A 20,365-nucleotide genomic window follows, 5' to 3' on the forward strand; every position below is an offset into this window, starting at 1 on the left:
ATGAAAGTCATCTGTGGTGGCTGTTACATTGTGATGAGAGCCAAATTTAGGATACATACTCACCACGACCTCAGGGGCACCTGCAAACAATTTACCCAAGTCAAGATGTAACCTTTACAGCCTGTCTCCGGATAACTGTGCTGTGTGTATATGCTGTATGTACACGTGCACAGAGTATGACCGGGAGTTTCACCCCGGGTACTCAGCGGTCTGTTTCTCACACTCACTGCATGGTCAGTGTTTAAAGGGTTTCCGGGCATGTTTGGTTTCTTCTGTAGCAACAAGGCAGTTTTCATCAAGTCTGTGAAATGTAATTTTATTAATAGAAGAGCATGTCTTACCAGATACACTGTCCCCAAATAAATAAAACATCAGCATCATTAAAAGCACACAAACACAGTTTTACAGGGTACAATACAAAGTCAATTTTGATCATGTTCTCACTTGCACTTACTAAAAATGTGAGAAAGATAGTAATCAATCTCTAAATAATTATCTTGCATAAAGAGAAAAGTACAGCACAATTTCACAGAAGGTTTTGGAGTGACAACTTCAGAAGACCTTGCTTTAAAAGATATGAAGATATATCACAAATTGAATCACATTCTCTATAACATTAGAACATGGAATTGTACTTGATCAAAAATAAAAGTAGCTGAAGAAGGCTATATATTTCTTTCTCAACATTGTACTAATTTCTATTTTTGGCAGGAATTAACCACCTTTTCCATTAGTAGGAAAATGTGCTCTGCAAACTCTCGGAGGGCACCACGGCCACCATTGCACTTGCAAATATATCCAACAGCCTTCTGGGCAGTGGAACAGGCATCGGCAGGAGCGGCGCTCAGGCCCACTTTCTTCAAGCACTCCTCATCGGACACTTCGTTTCCTATCAAGGAAAGGAAACACTGGCTGAATATTTAAAGAGACAAAGATATTCTTTCCTAATAATGCAAACAGTAACCAATAATTAATTCTGGTAATTTTAGTAACTTAAAGCACTGCATATAAGAATACTATGTATAGGGGTGTCCAACCCACAGCCCACAGGCTGCACGTGGCCCAGGATGGCTATGAATACGGCCCAACACAAAATCGTAAGTTTACTTAAGACCTTTTTTTTGTTCATCAATTTTTGTTAGTGTTTGTATACTTAATGTGAGGCCCAAGACAACTCTTTCTTCCAGTATGGCCCAGAGATGCCAAAAGGCTGGACACCCCAGACGGGACAAAAATATGTTAAAGGATTTAAAAGTATAGAGGTGGAGGGTTTTCCCCAAGCAACTCAAAACAAACCCTTACCAGTTAAAGAAGGAGAACGGAGTATACTTTCTGCTTGCCATGCACATTATAATTATGAGAAATTCTCTATATAAATTATGGATTATTTAAAAGTTCAAACATATACAAGAACCTAAGTTCTTGGAATAATTGATAATGTGGAATAATTATCAATTCTTTGGATCATTTATCAATACTTTTTTCTCTATTCTTTACCACCTAGTTTTTTGGAAAGGAGAAAGAAAAAATTCCCAGATATATTTTACTCCCAAAACTCTTTAACATCTATCTCTAATAGAGACATATATATTTTTAAAAAGTGGCATAATATCATCAAACTAATAAAATCAATAATTCCTTAATATCACCTAGTAATATAGTACATATTCAAATATCCCCGATTGTCTCAAAATTGTATTTTTATAGTTGACTTATGTGAATCAAAAACCAAACAAGATCTACACATTACATTTTGATATGTATGTGAAGTCTCTCTTAATCAGTAATAACTCTCATTTGTACATCAATTATTTGTTGAAAAATCATCATCACAACTGACATAACCACATCCCTTTCTTCCCTGCCTTGCTTCTCAGTTCCCACCCTTGTAATCCCCCCTTTTGGTGACAGGATGAATTTCAGAAGCTCCCAATACCTTAGATTGACCACTCTGAGTATGGCTTATTATACCATGGAGCAAAGCTAATAATAAAATGCTATTTAAAATTTTATTTGTTTTACATTTTTCTACATTTGTCTACTGAAATATTTTTTTCTTATTTTTAAATGTACTAAAATTTAAACTGTTTTCACTGAAAGATGATGAAAATTAAGGTATTTCTTTGTATTATCCATCCCTCAAACTAAGCTTTACTTACTAAATTTTACTTATAAAAATATCAATATTTCTAAGGAATATATTGTTCTATATTATCTTTATGTGGCCCACATAAAACACCACTCTGATTTTTTAAATAAAAATCTGGAGTATATTCTCTATTTTCCTGATTTCTTGACCTCTACTTTTTAAACTTTTTTCATATTTTTTATTTTTTTTATCATTTTTTTATTGTTGTTCGAATACAGTTGTCTCCATTTTCCCACCACCACTTTCCCTCACTCCACCCACCCCCACCTCCCACCCTCAATCCCACCCCCCTTTGGCTTAGTCCATGGGTTCCTTGACGATCCTTTCCCTTCTTTCCCCCGTTATGTCCCCTTTAGAGTTTCTTCTTATGTCATAGAAGTAGTGCTTATCTTGGTAGAAACATTTTTTAAATAAAGGCAAAAATATTCAAAATCATCATAATTATCACAATCTATGGATAGATACATTTTGGTATATATAATTCTACAGTTTTACCTATATAAGTAAAACTTATTTTTACTATACAAGATCTGTCCAAAAAGTACTCAGCCATGTACTATGAGAAAGAGACATTTATTGAAGATACAAGAAACACTGTACATAGGACAATAATGCCTCAGTCCCCTTCAAAGTAGATACTTTGGGACCTCACACAGGGGGCGTCCCTCTGGACCCTGGGACCTCTCTGATTTTGTTGATTGAAGTCCCTACACGTTCAACATTCTCAGGTGTTCTGCTTGTTGCAGGCCTTCCAGAACATAGATCATTGTCAACAGATTCTCAACCATCTTTGAAGCATTTGTGCCACATTTTATTTGCACTGCATTCATTGAATCATCCCTGAAAGCATTCTGCATGATCTGGATACTTTCCATGGAGAAATGCTCAAGCTTAAAGCAAAATTTGGTGCAGATTTGTTGCTCTACTCGCTCAGTCATTTTTAATGCAAGGGCCACACAGTACACATGCTCACTCAATGGTGTCTACTGCCCCCAATGACTAGCACAGTGAAGTCGTCACTGTTCACACATGCGCATTCCAGTCCAACTCTCCATGGCTGCCGAGTTACATCAATGTCATGCAAACCGTTCTTGTTATATTAACAATGGCTGAACTTTTTCTGGACAGACTTCGTATATAGGCACTATGTTACACATTTGCTATCATTTCTGATTCTCTTTTCAATGGCCTTACAGCATTTGATTTGTGTTTATATTATAAACAAGAAAACCAAGGCTTAGGTAACCTTGCTTAAGGTCACACAGATAATAAGTATAGCTGGGATCTGTTATATATTCCATTAGAATTGTTTTCTTCTTACAAAACCTAGATCATTTTCTATCAAAGGTTCAATAGTATTTTTGTCCATAGAACCTCCATATGTAGTTCAAAGGCTATACCTGAAGGCCTCAGATCATATGCTTCCAAAGCATCTGTACTTTTCTGAGGCCCATATTACCCTGGTAAATATTTAATTCACTCATGGTTTATAGTTGTTATGTATTTTAATAACATGCCATTATTGATATTTAAAATACCGACATCATTAGACTGTGAGCTCAGTAAGTATTACATCCCAGGAATCAGTTCAAAGCCTGCAGATAGCAGACATCTAATAAATACATTTGCTTAGTACTATGTGAAAAACTTGTGATATCCAACCATGTCAATGAATATAGTTTAGAGCATTGTTTTCAATGGTTGCGTAGTATTCAATTTTATGGGTATTCTATATGTGTAGGATATGTGGGTGATTTCTTTTTTTCCTCCATTATTGGCACATTTGTCCAATTTCTTAGAATTGGAATTTTAGGGTCAAAACTATATACATTTAGTAATAGCTAAAAATATTCAGTGTACTTTTTATATATTAGAAATCTGCTAAATGCTTAACTCAGATTATGTCATTAATCTCTGTAACAGACCAATGACGACGGGTAATTTTAAGAGTTCCAGTCTACAGATGTGGACACGAAGGCCTTCCATACCGAAAGGGGCCGGTCAGGGCTGTGGCCTGACTCCACAGCCTGTGTTGCTCATTACGTTATTGGGCTACACTTGATAAATACGATCAAAGGAAACTCCAGAAAGCCTACCCCAATTTAATACTTTTTGTTGGTGATGTAAGAGAGTTTCTATTTCCTTGTGATAATGCCAATCCTGGGAATTTTCTTTCTTATTTTCTACTTCTTTTAAAAAATCCTGGTTCATTTTATTATGGCTGAATGAAAAGATACCAACCAAGATATGCGACTTCTTTCCAGCACAGGCCCATCTCTTTTCTCCATTCATCGACAACTGCTAGCTTGTCTGGTACGTTGACTTCCATTTTGCAATCCAGTTTTAAGGAAGAAAGTGTCTGCTTCGAACAGGCCCTTTCTGAGATTAACCTCACCTTAAAAAAAAAAGGCAAAATGAGAAAATAAAGGAAGCAGAAATCTTTCAGAATAAGATAAGACCTCATAAACTATACAAGTCACAACTGAGTAGTCCTTTGACCTTCTGAAGGACAAATTAAGTAAAATCAACTGTTATTTTAAAATAATAAAGCTTTAAAATATTTTATATCTAGTGGTCCTGTAAAGGTGAAAGACACTGTTTTCTACAGTGGAAAGGATTCTATCTACAGGTAAAAAAAATAGAACATACACTGTCTGAAGCCAATCTAAGATTTTCCTACAATTCAATTTATCCAAAGGAAGGTCTATAATCCGTCTCTTGTACTGCTTAGGACATATATGTAACATTTTTAGTGAATTATGAGAAATCATCTTAGACTTCTTTTTTAAAATAAATGTTATTGTTATTGTCTTCATTGTTGACTGTTAACTATACCTAACTATATAAAAGAAGTATGTGTCTATTCAAAAAATAAGTTAAACAAATATTATGCTATTTTGAATTAAAATTTTTAATCAGAAGAATAAGCTACATTTTAAGTCAAGAATTTGCTATTTTTCTAAACAGTGGCACCTATTTTTTATTAAATCTTTCTTGATGCAAGATCCTTTGGCAACTAGATAGCACCTATTTAAAAATAATATGTTCATATTTATTAAATAAAAAATAAGTATTACTTGCTGGTTGACATTTTTCTCATTTAAAAGTGAATAGTATGATAATTTTCTAGGTATGTGAAGGCTAAATATCATATTTTAATAGCCAATACTAAAACTGTATATCTCTTTTCCCTCACATATTCCTTGACCCTGAATCATAATCTTAAAAAACGCTGTTATATTCAGGGGCACATACCTCAATACCACTTTTCTTTAATAAACTTATGCCAATAGCATCTTTTACATCATAAGATATTATTTCTTTTTGGTCTCCTGATACATAAATGTGGCCATTGGTGAGACATCCATCAATACTGCAAACCAAAAGTTTTATCTCCTTAAACTTCTCTTTGCCAAAATAGCCATATCTAAAAGAAACCAAATAGACCTTTGAATACAAGTGCAATACTAATCACTACTTCTCATCTGGCTAACGCCAGTAAACTTAATAATACATTCCCATTCAATTATTCAAACATCGCCCTTCATATTTACTTCACACACACACTTCACCTTACTGTGGAGCCTAAGTAGTGTGGTCTGAGGGGACTATGTGTTTCTCAGCTTACTGAATAGGTCATCTAGAGGAATATTTTCTGTATATGTCTTCCTCCCACGAGCAAACTAATTAATTACACAGACCCTAAGATGGCTGGAGTATCACAAATCAGTGTTTCTAAGTACAATTAAACATATCTACTAAAAATAATGCTAGGGTCTCATGCAAAGCCTATGTAAGTTTTGTTTTTACCTTAATACTCTTTGTTCTGCAATAGGCCAGTCAATATCCACATCGATATCCACGCTGTACTCAGCTCGCATTTCGTAGTAGGCCATTTTCCCACCCTAGACATAGTACGGACGCCATGAGTACGGTTTTCAACATGCATTCGCATACATCTCAAAGTTCCTCCCAACAGAACAATGAATTCATTTCTACAGTACTGAGAAACATGAAGACCCCAGTACCGTTAGTAACACAACAAATCCTCTTTTTTTTTTTTTTTTGAGGGGAAAGCTTATCTTTTTGTTTCCCATATATTCAAACCACATAAAACAAATAACCTTAACATTTTACCTACATAGTGCAAGTTCTCATTTTGGTTGAAGTAGATTTCTATTTTAAGATTGCCAAAAGTAGTATTATGACCACTCCAGTATTATGACCACAGGAATTTTCTGTTCTAAGTCTCTCTCATCATCACTCAAAAGTATTATAAATGTGCTTGGAATTTGTTCCTATTTAAAACTAGGGGCAAGATAGGGGAGAAAAACCTAACTGTCGTATCTACTGTACAGAATTACCTTGGATCCCTGCGCTACAGATGGGAGCAGAGTCATATTACTGGGTCATATGTGAGCAGAGGTACGGATGGTTTCCTGATCCTGGGATAAGGCAGCAAGAGGAGAAACCTTTCCTATAATTACATTCATTTCAATATCAAGGTCAATTAGTGGGAAATTTCATTTTTCAGAATTGCTAATCTCCTCACAGGTCTACTCATGATGAGACACTTCATATTTCTCCACACTTCAGGGAAGGGCTAAACCACAGCTAGGGGTGGTGGTATCTCTGTCAAACTGAAGTTAACAGTCAAGCTTAGTCAGTCCACAGTCTGCATATCCACTGACCAGAAGATTGGGAAAACAGTTTTCCCTCAGAGCATAAGTCACGTCAGAATTTCTACTATAGAGAGTAGAGTTTTGATTTTTCTTTTTAATGTTATTTTTTGAGTAACATAAGGATCTGAATCCAAATCCTGGCAGTACCATTTACTACTTGTTTTTGCCTTGAGCCAATCACTTCATTTTTCAGAGCTGCCATTTCTTTCTCTGAAAAACTGGGCGAGGTGTGTCCACTTTATTCTGTTGCTATGCAGACTATAAGACATACTCCATGTAGTGTTTCATATAGTCCCTGGTGCATAGTAAGTGCTGAATAAATAACAGCTTTAACTAAAATGAAAAGATAGTGTATGATGTAACCATGTAGGCTCTAAAGATGAGAGAGACAGCCAACTTCCTTATTTTAAGATAAGAGCAAAAATGGATAAAACAATATATGCTATGTTACATAGGGATAGAGACAAAACTATAATTGGTTTTCATGATGCTGAGGTTGGTGCTGTTTCACCTTTACTATAGTGGGTTTTTTCCTTTGTCTTCTTTTCTTTTCCTTTTTTTAATAAAGCAACAGAAGTTATTCAACTGTACAACCACGACTTGACAGTAACATAACCATAAATTAAACAGAGTTTTGAATGGAATAATATGACTACCAGGACACTTGTAGAACATTCAACTCTTGATTCATTTCTTATCTTAGCGTTACAGTTGTAGCAGAATTCCATGCATATTTACTGAATGGATCCCAAAGACCAGTTTGGGTGAGCCTGTAGGACAAATGCCTCAGATAATATATCTTGTAAGTATTGCCTTTCCTCTACGGGTTGATATTCTCCATTACGAACTATGCCATACATCTCTCCTAAAACTCAAAGTATACGCACAAAAGGGTCTAAGAGGTTTTTGCAAAATGAAGGCACAAACCTGTAAGTAACCCATCTCTATCAAATGTCGTTTAGCAAAATAAAATGAGCCATTTTCATATAATTCTCCATCCCAATCTTGTCGACGAGGTCGTTTAGCTGGATTCAAATTCAGAGGTTCAGTCACTTCACGAACTAAAAGCAAAAAGCTATAGTAAGTCTACACTGCTTTGGAAACTAAAAGTGTTCATTTAGTATAAAAATAAACTCAGAATATAGAATATTTCTGTATCTGGATAAATAATTAAAAGGATCTTAACAAAATCTCTACTAATTCTGATGACTTATCTTTGTTTTCTAATAATAACAATAATAATAATAGAAAATAAAGTATTTCATAGAGCAATTCTGCATAATAGGATTTTAAGGTATTTATATAAATATAATGCTTTGGGAGGACATCAAGGCAACCTTCAAGTACAATATATTCAAAAAACCTAAATTGTTATAAAATACTCATATTCAATATTTGAAACCTTTAAATTATTTGTCATTATTTGTTTCTATAGAAATAAAATGTATGCATTATTTATCTCACGTGGTTTAGAAATGACTTTCATGAAATCGTTATAGAAAACTGAGAATTTCACCATTAAATTAGTGAAACTTTTATAGTGACAGAAATGTTTACATGTTATACATTCTTACCAGTGGTTAAAAAAGATATTAACCATACTAATGTTTATTTATTATTCACCTTGGTAAAGAAGGCTCAGCAATATCAACATTAATTATTGTAACCTGATATAAACGATGCCCTCATTACTGGCATATAGGGATTCCCTTGCCTTTTCACCTAAACTGTGTTTGTGGATGTACATGGGCACGTATGCACTTGCGTTGTGTGTGTGTTTAATAGCTGGCAATTCTTCAGAATCTTTCTTCACTTCTGGGTGTTACTTCTATATATGAGGGCTTCTAGAAATAAGCTCTACATACTTCCCTAACTAAACCATCCTCTGCTCAACTCCACCCCAATGTTTGATATAGTTAGGAAAATACTCAGCAAACATATATTGAATATGTGGTACAGTTTTATAGGAGCTGGATCACAGCAGTGAACATAATTCTCTCTACTCTGCTGGAGTGTGCAATCTAGTGGTGGACACAGACAATAAGCAAATATGCGTAAACTAGATAATTCAAGTGGTAGTTTGAAGAACAGGAAAGAGAGGGACAAGTCCTTCCTATGTGAACAAGGATCAGTGGCTGAATTCTCACTGGGGATGTTTGCTTAGTTGTAGGAAGAGGTAAAAGAAAGATCAAGCTTGGTTTAAGCAGGGGTACTCCATTGTTATAAGGAGAAACAAGAAGAGGTTTTAATGGCCCTGTGAACTAGAGTCACAGATTGTCATTTGTAGGAACCTCAAACACAAAGCCAGTTCTTCCCACCCCATGATTCTCCTGACAGAACTTCACTGCATGGGCTGTGGCACAGGAAGCTGGGAATCAGCTGGAAGGCAAGGAGAGATCATTACAGTTTCACAGAGCTTAGATCCCAACGTCCTGTTAGCAGAGGGGTATTATCAATACATCCAAGGTGCCTGACAGACACCTGCAGTAATAGGTGAATGGAAATGATAGCTGTAACCCAGCCCAACTCCTAATTAGATCAAAGTGATTAGCCCCTTATCCTGTCAGCCCAACAGAAATATATACTCTAGTCTCTATGTATGGAATATGATAAAGAAGCAGACATACATGATATTGGAATATGCAATCAAGGATTTTCAAGTAATTATCATGAACATCTTAAAGAAATTAGAGAAGAAGATTTTTTTTAAAAAAAGAATAAAAAGATGTAGCATTTCAAGAGAAAATGGAATCTGTAAAAAATAACCTAAAGGTATGTTCTATAATGGAAAAACACAGTATCTGAAATAGTTCACTGGATGGAATTTACAGTATACCGGGCAAGTCAGAAGAAATGGTCAATGAACTCAAGTGTAAGTCAATAGAAATCACTCAAAATGAAGCACAAAGAGGAAAATAAATAAATAAACAACAAAAAAAATCAATACAGAACAGATCATGAGAGACATGTGGACACCATAAAATTGTTTAAAATCCATTAAAATGGGAGTCCCAGAGAGAAAGAAGAGTGAAAATGTGGCAGAAGAAATAGTTAAAAAGAATTTTTGGAAACTGGTAACAGATCATGAACCTACAGATATAAAAAGTTCAGAGAACTCCTAATAGGATGAACACAAAGAAAAGCACATCAATAGAACTAAAGATAAAATCTTAAAAGTAGCCTGAGGAAAATCCTATTCAGAGAAACAATGGTAAGAATTATAGCTAATTTCTTATAAGGAACAATGGATGGTAGAAGATAATGCAACAACATGTTAAAGACACATCTTGAAAAGAGTAACATCTTAAGTTACACACGTGTTAGAGACAATTAGGCCAGCTTCCTGCATTCAACAAATGTCAATGCACCTAACAGAAACCACTGTGCCTTTCCTGAAGTACGTCACATTTCTCTATTTGTTGGTGATTCTATTCATATAAAATATTTTGCTAGTTTATCTGGCTAGATACTAGGCTCTAACTAAATGCTATGGACCTCTTCTTACACAAAGAATTACATATTTTGGGAAGTAATTGCACAATTCATTCTTCAGGTCCTCTGAAACTTTTTGGCGGATACTTTCTATTCCCACAATTCTGTATGACTTACATGGAATTTTTCAAACATGTCTAAAACAAACATAAAAGTATTTGATCTAGAAAAATCATAAACTCAATATCAAAAGGCATGTAAAGGGTTAAAATGTCTCTTTGTAAAAAAGAAAGCAAAGACTCAATTTGGGCTCATTGTCTTACCTCAGGAATCACAAGATTCAGAAATGATTGGAAATGTCATTGCCTACTAACTGCCAGTACCTACTACAGCTAAGAATCACATGTTCCCTTTTACTGCTCCCTTGTTACTCTCCTCACTCCTAAAGAACAGCTGCATATGAAAAGCTAATAAACTGATTCTCCATAAAATGAGCGAAAATAAAGACTGATATAACAGATTACCTCCTTTCTGAATTTCACTCCATCGAAACTGATGGCGTCTCACAACAGAGAAAACAGAATCATATCCTTCTTCTCGAATCATTTCTGCAACTTTTTGAAGGTCAGCAGGATGTAAACATGGAGAAGTAGCTTGAATATTTCCTATGATGTCAACCTCTTAAAAAAACACAAATTAAAAGGACACCAGAATAAAGTTCTTTGTAAGCCAGAAACTTTAAATGCAAATGTTAAAACAAGTCTTGGGAAATGACAAGCAAGTTGGAAATTACATAAAATTTTGAATAAACTATTAAACTCATACCATTGTGAAAATTAAGAAATTCTACGATGGCATCTAACGAGGTAGAGCTGTCTTTTGAAACTTCAGAACTTCTTCGATGCACTTGTGCACCAAATTGTTTGGCCACATTCTCAATTTCATCGTGATCCGTTGAAACCCACACACTGTATAGATATTAAAAATATATAAATAAATAATGCCAAGTCACTGAAAGAAATCATTAAAGATAAAAAGGAGCTCCAAAACCCAAAAAGACAGCTTATGTAATGTTAGAATAGTTTTTGTACCATGAAAATAATGTTAGGGACCCCAAGTACAGTCATACCTCAACACTCATCAGCTTCAAAACTTGTCAAATGCTGTACTCATCACATTTGATGAGAAAAACATGTTTCAGCACTGGTGCTTGCCTGGGACTTGTCCCATTTGCCAGAACTTTTATGAGTCATGATGCCACCCCGCCAAAGAAAATGCTTGATTGTTCGGTACTCGTCAGTATTGACACTCATCACAAGTTCCGGAACAAATTAACAATGAATACTGAGGTATCATTGTACTATAAAATTTAAAAATTATAAAGTATTATGAATATGAGCAATATTTTAAAATATCTGAATAAAATATCCCAGATATATTTATATTTACATACAGAAGTATTTATACTACATATAACATATATTGTTATTTATATACGTATTATTGATGTGGCTGTAGATATGGTTTCATAAAATTGCAAAGATACTTGGTATTTTTAAGGCCACTGGTATATTAAGCAAAATAGTAGTAGCTCTAGAAGTTCAAATTTAAAGAAAATAAAAAAATATTTTGCTTCTTATTCCTCATCCAAATTTAAAATATTTTACAAAGTATTCTAACATACTTGTTAAAAATAAGTGGACTTGGCTTTGCCAAACCATGAAGCTGAAAGTTTTAAACTTAGAAGAAACTAAATGATAAGTCTGGGCCCCAAGATAACAAAAATGTGCAACTCTCTTTGCCAATTAATAATGGGTATGTAAATATATGAACACAATCAAGTGGGTTACCGCCCGTTGATAACCATTAGAACATGACCTGATTGGCTCAGGAGATTTTAGCTTAACAGATCTATTAACCACAGCCAGCACAGCTGCCCATTCAGACTTAAATGAATGATGACTAAAAACAAAATGCTATTATGGAGAGGTGCACCAGTTTCTATTGAAAGGTTTCGGGGACCTTTACAAATTCCCACTGCTAGAAACGGAAGACGTGAATATTACTCTAGCCATAATGTTTTAATAGTGTATTACACAAAATTAATTTAATGACTTATAGTCTTTGGCATATGCATGTACTTTTTTTTAGCCTCTTCATTCAACATTCTCTGAAGAGGAATTACAAGTGTCAAATGTCTCCATTCAATTGCCAAGAATGAAAAGAAAGTAACTAAAGAAAATTTTCTGTCATCTCTTTATTTCATTTATTAATTTGATTTATTCCCCTTAATATTTGCAGAAGGAGGATTTAAACGTAGAAATAAAGTCAATTAATCCCCCGTCCATTTTTGCCTAAGGAACCCTAGTAAATAAAATGAGTCACTGTCTAGGGTCCGGTGCCTCATATCTCTTTATGTCACTCTGACCCTATCTTCTTCCATCTCGAAATCTGAAACAATTTGAAGACAGATTTTTCAGTAAGTAACTGTCACAGTCAAAGGTATATAACAAAGTAAAGTACCATTGAAAATCTAGTGAATTTTTTATATAGAGAAAGTGAGGGAGGGAGGTAAGGTAATAGAATATAGTTAAAAGCGAACACTTAAAACAAAAATATGGGTCTTTTGACATATAATTTACATCACTAATTGAAATAAACTGCTGAAGCCATTTACTTTATTATCCTGATCTTTACCGTATGCAAACTCAACACCACAGGATTCAGTGATCTTTTTGAAATGCTTAAAAGATAAATTAAATAAAATAGGGGTTTTTGGAAGAGGTTTGTTTGCTTGTTTTTCTTCTTTACTGTCTTTTATCATTCATTCATTCCTTCACTCATGAAATGTTTATTTAGTCCTATTCTGTTTCAGGTACTAGGCACTATTCTGGACACGGGGGATCTACAGACCATGAGAACAGGCCACGCTGTTCAGTCCTAGAGTAGTGTGTTGGCCAACACAGTACTATAATTCCCTTGAAGCCATTGAGGAAAGAGAGGTAAGGAAGCAACAACTAACCTTTCTATAATTCTTTACCTTTCATGAAGCATTTTTATAGCGCCTGCTGTGTGCTGATACATATTTGTTGAGTGAAGCAGTAAATGGCTGAGAGTATGGACTCCAAAGGAAGGGGTCACACTACAGACTAGCTATATGACTACACAAAATCCATAATCTCCTAAAGCCTCAATTTTCAGTAAAATGGAGGTGATAACAGTAATTGCCTCATATGATTGTTATGAGGATTACCTATAAACCACAACACAGAATGAAAATTAAAAGAATGTTGGCTGTTCAAAATAATAAAATAGAAATTTTAATAAAAAAAACGCCTACACAGTCTCATTTAATCCTCACACTGACTTTGTTGGAAGGAAAATTGAAGTTCTGTTTTCAGACCATCACAGGTCCAAATAGTCTAATTTGTATGTATTATGTAAGGCAATGGCACTGAGAATATAAAAATAGCATCCAATATGTACACTTAAAATCCAATGATCATCATCTATTATTAAAGGATCTAAGTAAACAGATAATTTTCCTTTGGTTTGGGGGAATCAGATGAGGAAGGGCAAAAGAGAAAGAATGAACAAGTGAACAAACAGGCCACATAAAATTTACAATCAAGTTCAGAGTAAATGTCAAAGTTGAAATGCCAGTGGCTTTAGCGTCACACGAAGTCATACTACCTCTAACAGGATAAACAGGAATCTCAACCATGGTGCCTATGAAAGACATTTCAAATCATACACAGCCATTTTAAAGGTAACACAGGCCTTTCGTTAGTCCTAAGTCCACACCCTAGAAACGCTTATTTTTTACATGTTAGACAACAGTTAAAAAAATCAATTTGTTCTGGGTTTTACTTATACAGAACCGAAACACTGTAGAAAATCAAGCTTTTACAAACTCAGCTCTAACAATAACTTTACTAAATGAAAATAAAATTATCTCAGCATTTTTCTTGACTGCTAAGTATCCAAGTTAGTCACTGTTAAAGTATTGCTAGCTTTGATTCTGATCAGGCCAGAAAAATCTGCCTCAGTTGAGTCAAATCATTACTTTGAACAAAGTAATCTCCAAGGTATGTTCTAGTCCTGAAAAACACAAACCAGTCACATTTTCTTCAGTTCCTTCCTGGGGTAAATATTTGTTGAAGAAAGTATAAGATGAGAGGCAGGAAGGCTACTCCAAACTCTAACTGCAGCTTCAGAATAAGTCAATTAAATTCAAACCAGCACATTTTAACTGAGGTTCTGATATATAAAGCACACCAAAGTGAATAAGGTAGTAGCTGCTCACAAGAAGCTTTTCACTTAGTAGAGCAAGAGTCATCCGAGGCCAAATCTGGCTTGGATGTTAGCATTAAAAAAACCTTTGAAGATAATCACAACTTTCCCATTTTACTAGTAACACAACTGGCCCATGGAAGAGATGAAGAATGTAAAATCCTTCAATACAAGGGGAAAACGTCAAGGATAGATCGCATGCTGTATGCCAGACACTAATCTAATGGTTGTATATACTTTATCTCACTTACTTCCTTCAGCAAGCCTATGAGACAGACACAAATCCATTATCAAGATGACGGCATGGAAGCTCAAAGAAATTGATTTTCCCTAATTTGCACTTAATACACACTTTGACCCCAGTGTCTATGGTCTTGCCTTCCAGCATAGCACATGCATTAGACAAAGGTATGAACAACACCACTATACACGGGGGAAACAAAAGCACAAGTAATTTCCACAGAGGGGACGAGCAAAAGCTTCACAGGGGAAGTAGTGCTGGGCCTTTCTAATAACTTTTTTGAGTTACACTTTCCAGATCCCTAGAAAGGATGCCTGATAGCAAGCAGCTGTGTGACTTCCAGAGTAAAATCGTATTAACTGACAATATTTTAAGTTACAAAAGGGAGTTGGAAAGATTATACTCTTTTTACTAGTAAGGGAAATGCTAATTTTATTACTTGTAATTACTATTATTGGCACAGTGACAGATACCATAGGTGGCTCAAAGTACAAAACATTAAGGAGTTTATACTCTAGTCTAGATGTGTTAAAAAAGCTGGCAAAGAAAAAGTTACTATTGTGCTCCAGTCAACTTATTCTTTCATGGAATTTCAGACAAATGCATTCACAAATGAAGACGGGAAAATCACTGTTTAATATACTCGTATACATGTCTTTTCCAATAATTTCATAGCAAAATCCCCGTCTGCCGTAATGGCTGTTTATTGGGTTTTGACTTACGGCTTCTATTTCCCCTTTTGCTAACTGCACTCCAATTTTTCTCTCGATGAACCTGTGTCTTTGTGTCAGGCTGCTTCATTATTCACTCCAGGAGTGGAAGATAGGGCTAAACTATACCAAGATAAGCACTGTTTTCACAGCCACGGTGACTGGTTCAAGGATGAACAGGGGACCCAATGAGACCTAATGAGACTTTAAGTTGCAAAGAGGAAAGTTCTTTTTGACTAGACTGAAACCTGGTATCATATGAGGAATACTGTCCAGGACAAAGCCAGACACTAGTTATAGCAGCAAGGTCTCATTTTATTCAGTCATTAACTATTGCAATAGGGAAAAGAATCCAGCATGAGTTGAATTTAAATTCCCCCAAACAAGGCTGGGGTATGCTAAGGGAAAGGCACTGAGGGGTGTTAAAGGGGGTCAGTCCGTATAACTAGGCCATTCTGGGTTTGTTAACTGGTGCAGAACCAGAGGAGATGCAAACACCTAACTTAATGACAGGAGGCAAGGTGCAAATTGAAGCAAGGCACCTGTATCCTCCCTAGGGACTGGGGACTGAGTGACTTATCTCCCAGAACGTTCCCATTCCAAAGAGATGGCTGTCAGGTCCTCGAGGACTGGTAAATTTAGGTCTCAAATGGCAGCAAAGAGATTTATAATGGCAAACTATTTATTTATTTTTAGAGAGGGGAAGGGAAGGAGAAAGAGGGGAGAGAAACATCAATGTGTGGTTGCCTCTTACGTGCCCCCTTTGGGGGACCTGGCTGCAACCCAGGCATGTGCCCTGACAGGGAATCGAATCAGCGACCCTGTGGCTCGCAGGCTGGCACTCAATCCACTGAGCCACACCAGCCAGGACAACAAACTTTCTAAAGTAACCGCTGTAAGAGGGGATTCAGGAGCTACATGTTGAAAGAAAAGTTCTCCTGGCAGAACTGAGCTTTCTCAGGCAGGCATTTTTAAGTGGGACTGGGACCCTCCCAAGAACATAGATCTAGGCTGCTAGAAACCATGCTGGAGTCTGGTTGAGTACAGAGGTTTGGACAGTTATTATGTGTATAGGAAGTTCTGCAGTTCTCAACACAGCCACTTTGATACCATAAGGGAGAGCCTGTATAGAAAAACCAAGAAACAGAGGATTCTGGTGACAGTGTACCATCACCTTACCTTAATTTTAAAATATTTGTTACCACCTGATAAATGTAGCTTAATTTGTTTGCATATTGTCAGTCTCTCCCTATTATAATGCAAGCTCCATGAGGCTAGGGACTGGCCCTATTGCCTGTCACAAAGTAGGTAGTCAATAAATACAAGGGTTGGCCAAAGTAGGTTTATAGTTGTTCATATGGAAAATAATACAATACAATAATTAATAAATAATAATACAAGAATAAACTCTGCATTTTGCATACTCAACAACTGTAAACTTAACTTTTGTCCACCCCTGTATTTGCTGAATGAATGAATCACTTTTTGCCCTTGAATATGATGGTACTTCAAACAAGCCTTACTGGGTTTTTTGGTTAGCCAGTTCAAAAGGGGTTTCTTCCCATTGGCAACAAAAAGTTGGAAATGAGTTTTACTTTCAATCGGTAATTTTAATTTCTAGTTCATTTCACAAAAACAGGATCTCATTACATCACTGCAGTCTGGATACACCTTCTGAATCCTTATTTTTCGGTGTATACCCTTCGTATGGAGGTAAACACTTTCAAAAGTCTGTGGGCTTCCCAGGGAAAGAACCATGTCGCATTCACCCTGGTATTACTTCCCTTGGATGAATATCGCAGGAATTAGGGCTCAGTAAGTGTTTACTGAATTGAACCATATCCCCAAGTCTTTCCCTATCTCTCCTCTGCACATTTCCTATTGCATTAGTGTTATCTTCCGGGGACCAGCTCCTATTTACCTCGCTCCACCCAGGCTTCCTTTGGATTAAAAAAAATAAAGAAAAGAAATTAGTACCTATATACTTTTTGGTATCTCCTTTTTAAACAAGGCTGGGTAAATGAAAATCACGTATATAAATGTGGGTAATTAATATGCTTCGGAAACAGCCGTCTCTTTAAAAACCAAAACCCGAACATCAAACGTTAAAATAAACAATTTACTCCCCACAGTAACAAATTCAAATATAATTAGGTTAAAGTTACTAGGTGTAAATCCATTCTTGGCACAGAATTCGACCTTCCATCTTTTATGAATGACATCAGCTTGTAACTCCTAACCATTATGGCATTTGGCAGTGTCTCTGTAAGATGCCGTCCTCAGGGCAGCCAAGGTTCCAAAGGCAGGATAAAACCATTTACGAGCTTCTGAAACAGCCAACTGCACGCTTTCCCACTGTCTCTCACCTGCGTACAAATAAATGTAGGGAGCCCTATATTGTGCTGACTCACAGGCAGACAGCAGTTGAGTATTTCTCAAAGGTCAGGAAAGGATCTCCAAGCTGAGCTTAAAATTAGAAAGCCTTTACATTTGCGCCCCACTCCATTAATGAGCCTGATGCCTCCCTAATGGCAGCACCAAGTGGTCATCAGACGCTGAGCAACAGTGGATCCCCAATGGCCCCTGTCCAAAGAGTTCACGCATTATCGCAGTCGTTTCACAAGAGTGGCCTCCTTCACCCAGTGAGGTCAACAAGAGCGGCGGAAGACGGTTAAGAGAAAATTTCCGCCTTTGTGGGTGGCATTCTCAAGGGCGGGGACAGGAACTGTCCCAGGTCATGCCCATTAGCAGCTACAGAACCAGGAATAAGCGCGAGCCCGTGCTCCCTGGGCTCCCTGGGCTCCCAGCCGGGGCCCAGACGCGCGGGATCTCGCACACCCCTTCCAGCAGCGACTGCCCCCGGACCCCCAGCATCTCCCGCGGCCCGGCTCCCACTCCGGACCCGGACCCCCGCCCCGGCCGCGCTGCCCACTCTAGTACATGCGCACCTCTGGAAGACCCCCGAGTCCAGGGCCGCACGCAGGACCCAGCCAATAAGCGGGACCCCCGCCAGGTGCTTAATGTTCTTCAGGGGGATGCCCTTGCTGCCGCCCCGGGCCAGAATTAGGGCTGCCATGTGCGGGGGCTTCTCCACACCTCGGCCCTGGCCGCCCCGGGAGTTGCGCTGCAGCTTCGGCGGCCGGCCCCGGGACGGCCGCCCCCGCGGGTTGGAAACGGAGGTGGCGGCCCCCTTCTCCATCGAGTCCATCTTCCTCCCACGCCTTCTCCCCAGCTTCTCCACATCCGGGATCTCCTCTCTCGCCACCTCAGCTCCCCGCCACCAGATCACCCCGCCTCACCGCTCGCCGGGTGGCTGCTCCTGGTCACGCCCCCACCCTGCCCCGCCCCGATCCGCCACGCCCCCTTCGCAGAGCACGCTGGGAACTGTAGTCCTGGGCTTCCTTGCCAGGGTCTCTTAGCAGGTTCACCAAACCCAAGCCTGGCAGTGAGAATCCAGAGATGACTGCGCGTGCAGCTTTGGGGGCTGGGGATGAAGGGGATGATGTTGTACGGAAATTTCTAAAATAGACAGCATAGATTATTGATCTTTTGCTAGAGAATTTACCCACGTAAGAATTGTAGTGGGTTTCCCACAGCATACCTTGATGCCCCCTAACACGAATCAATTTTATATTTAAAAATTGTATTTTCATTGTATGTATTTCTGCTGTGCTCCTGATACTCATTACTTCCAAGAGATTACCTCATTCGAATGTCCTGCAGCCACCTTCAACACAACATTCTAAAAACTCAGCTCTCCCTATGGGCTCAAAATGCTTTTGCCTCTATATTTTCTATCAATTTCACCAGCCACCTAGCGACAAAAATCTGGAAGCCAACCTGACTATTCCTCTTAATGTAACAAACACCTATTCTAGTTATTTTCATGTGTTTGTTTAGTTTTAGTTTTCTGGTTTTTGTTTTTTCGCAAAAATTCTTTCCCTTGTAGGAGGTGTTACTTGTCTTACCTGGTGGGGCTTCCTTCCACTCACATCCTGTGCATTGTAACGGAGGTGTGTGACCCAAGCTAGTCAATCTAAGTAGCTCGTCTTCCTGAACACAGCTATGGTCTAGGGACAGGCCTATGATCAAGCAGAACCCACTGGAGTCCTTCCCAGAGACCCCGGGAAAGAAAGAATCTTTCTCTTGCTGAGTTTCTGGGTACTAAAGGCCACATAAACCTGAATCCTTAGAGCAGGATAAGGTAAAGGGGTAGGGGAGTTGCTGTTTTGAAATGGATTGGGAGATTGATGCTCACACCAAAGAATTCAGGGCCAAGATATGCAGAGAGAAAAGAGAAAGAGTCCTGATGGCATTATTTAAACCTTTTGATCCAGCCCAGAGGTTCAAAGACATGTATACACACACACACACACACACACACACACACACACACACACACACACCCTGCTGTTTTTTATAGATTTCTGGGAAGGCACCACTGACCTAACAACAAGCATTTTGTTTTTCTCCACTTTTGCAAGCCTATATCTGGAAGTAGAGAATTTCTTTGTCTGTTCTGCGTGGAGGCTAATACATGCAGAAGGAATGGAAAGTGGTGGTATTGCTGTCCCTTCTCAAGGAGAGTAAAAAGATGTTTGTGCTTCTCGGGTCTTGGCCTTTTGTGAAAAATAGAGAATAAGCCTGTAGTGTTTTGAGTCCTAGGACAGGCACTGGGAACTTTAGATCTTTTTGCTTCTGAGGTAGCTGATGGCCCAGCCCTTCCTGGCACTGGTTCTAGGAGAAAAATCTGCGACCTTCTTGGACATGGGGAAGGATGGCTATGAACAAATATCAGCGTGATACCTGAAGAAGGAGCCAGATTCCAAGAACCACCCCAAGACTCCAGCACAAGTGG

At 37.8% G+C, this 20,365-nt stretch overlaps 1 protein-coding gene across 1 annotated transcript; it reads right to left on the bottom strand.

Moving 5' to 3' along the window:
- Nucleotides 1-300: 300 nt before the first annotated feature.
- On the bottom strand, nucleotides 301-18,809 carry CMAS (cytidine monophosphate N-acetylneuraminic acid synthetase). The gene is made up of 8 exons (XM_024575659.3): nucleotides 18,456-18,809; nucleotides 11,089-11,231; nucleotides 10,788-10,943; nucleotides 7,759-7,892; nucleotides 5,960-6,054; nucleotides 5,405-5,576; nucleotides 4,391-4,544; nucleotides 301-889 (listed from the first exon to the last, which is right to left on the bottom strand). Exons 1-8 carry the CDS (start codon nucleotides 18,713-18,715, stop codon nucleotides 699-701), a joined length of 1,305 nt encoding a protein of 434 aa, XP_024431427.3. The 5' UTR covers nucleotides 18,716-18,809; the 3' UTR covers nucleotides 301-698.
- Nucleotides 18,810-20,365: the final 1,556 nt, after the last annotated feature.

Source organism: Desmodus rotundus, chromosome 3 (assembly GCF_022682495.2).
Source record: "Desmodus rotundus isolate HL8 chromosome 3, HLdesRot8A.1, whole genome shotgun sequence".
Taxonomy (NCBI): Eukaryota; Metazoa; Chordata; class Mammalia; order Chiroptera; family Phyllostomidae; genus Desmodus; species Desmodus rotundus.

Excerpts from the sequence above, each read along its gene's own strand:
- CMAS (XM_024575659.3), bottom strand. The coding sequence starts at position 18,715 with ATGGACTCGATGGAGAAGGGGGCCGCCACCTCCGTTTCCAACCCGCGG. Across the intron at positions 6,055-7,758 it reads TAGAGATGGGTTACTTACAG|GGTGGGAAAATGGCCTACTA; the intron begins GTTTGTGCCTTC and ends TACTATGTCTAG. Across the intron at positions 4,545-5,404 it reads TAAAGAAAAGTGGTATTGAG|GTGAGGTTAATCTCAGAAAG; the intron begins GTATGTGCCCCT and ends TTTTTTTTTAAG.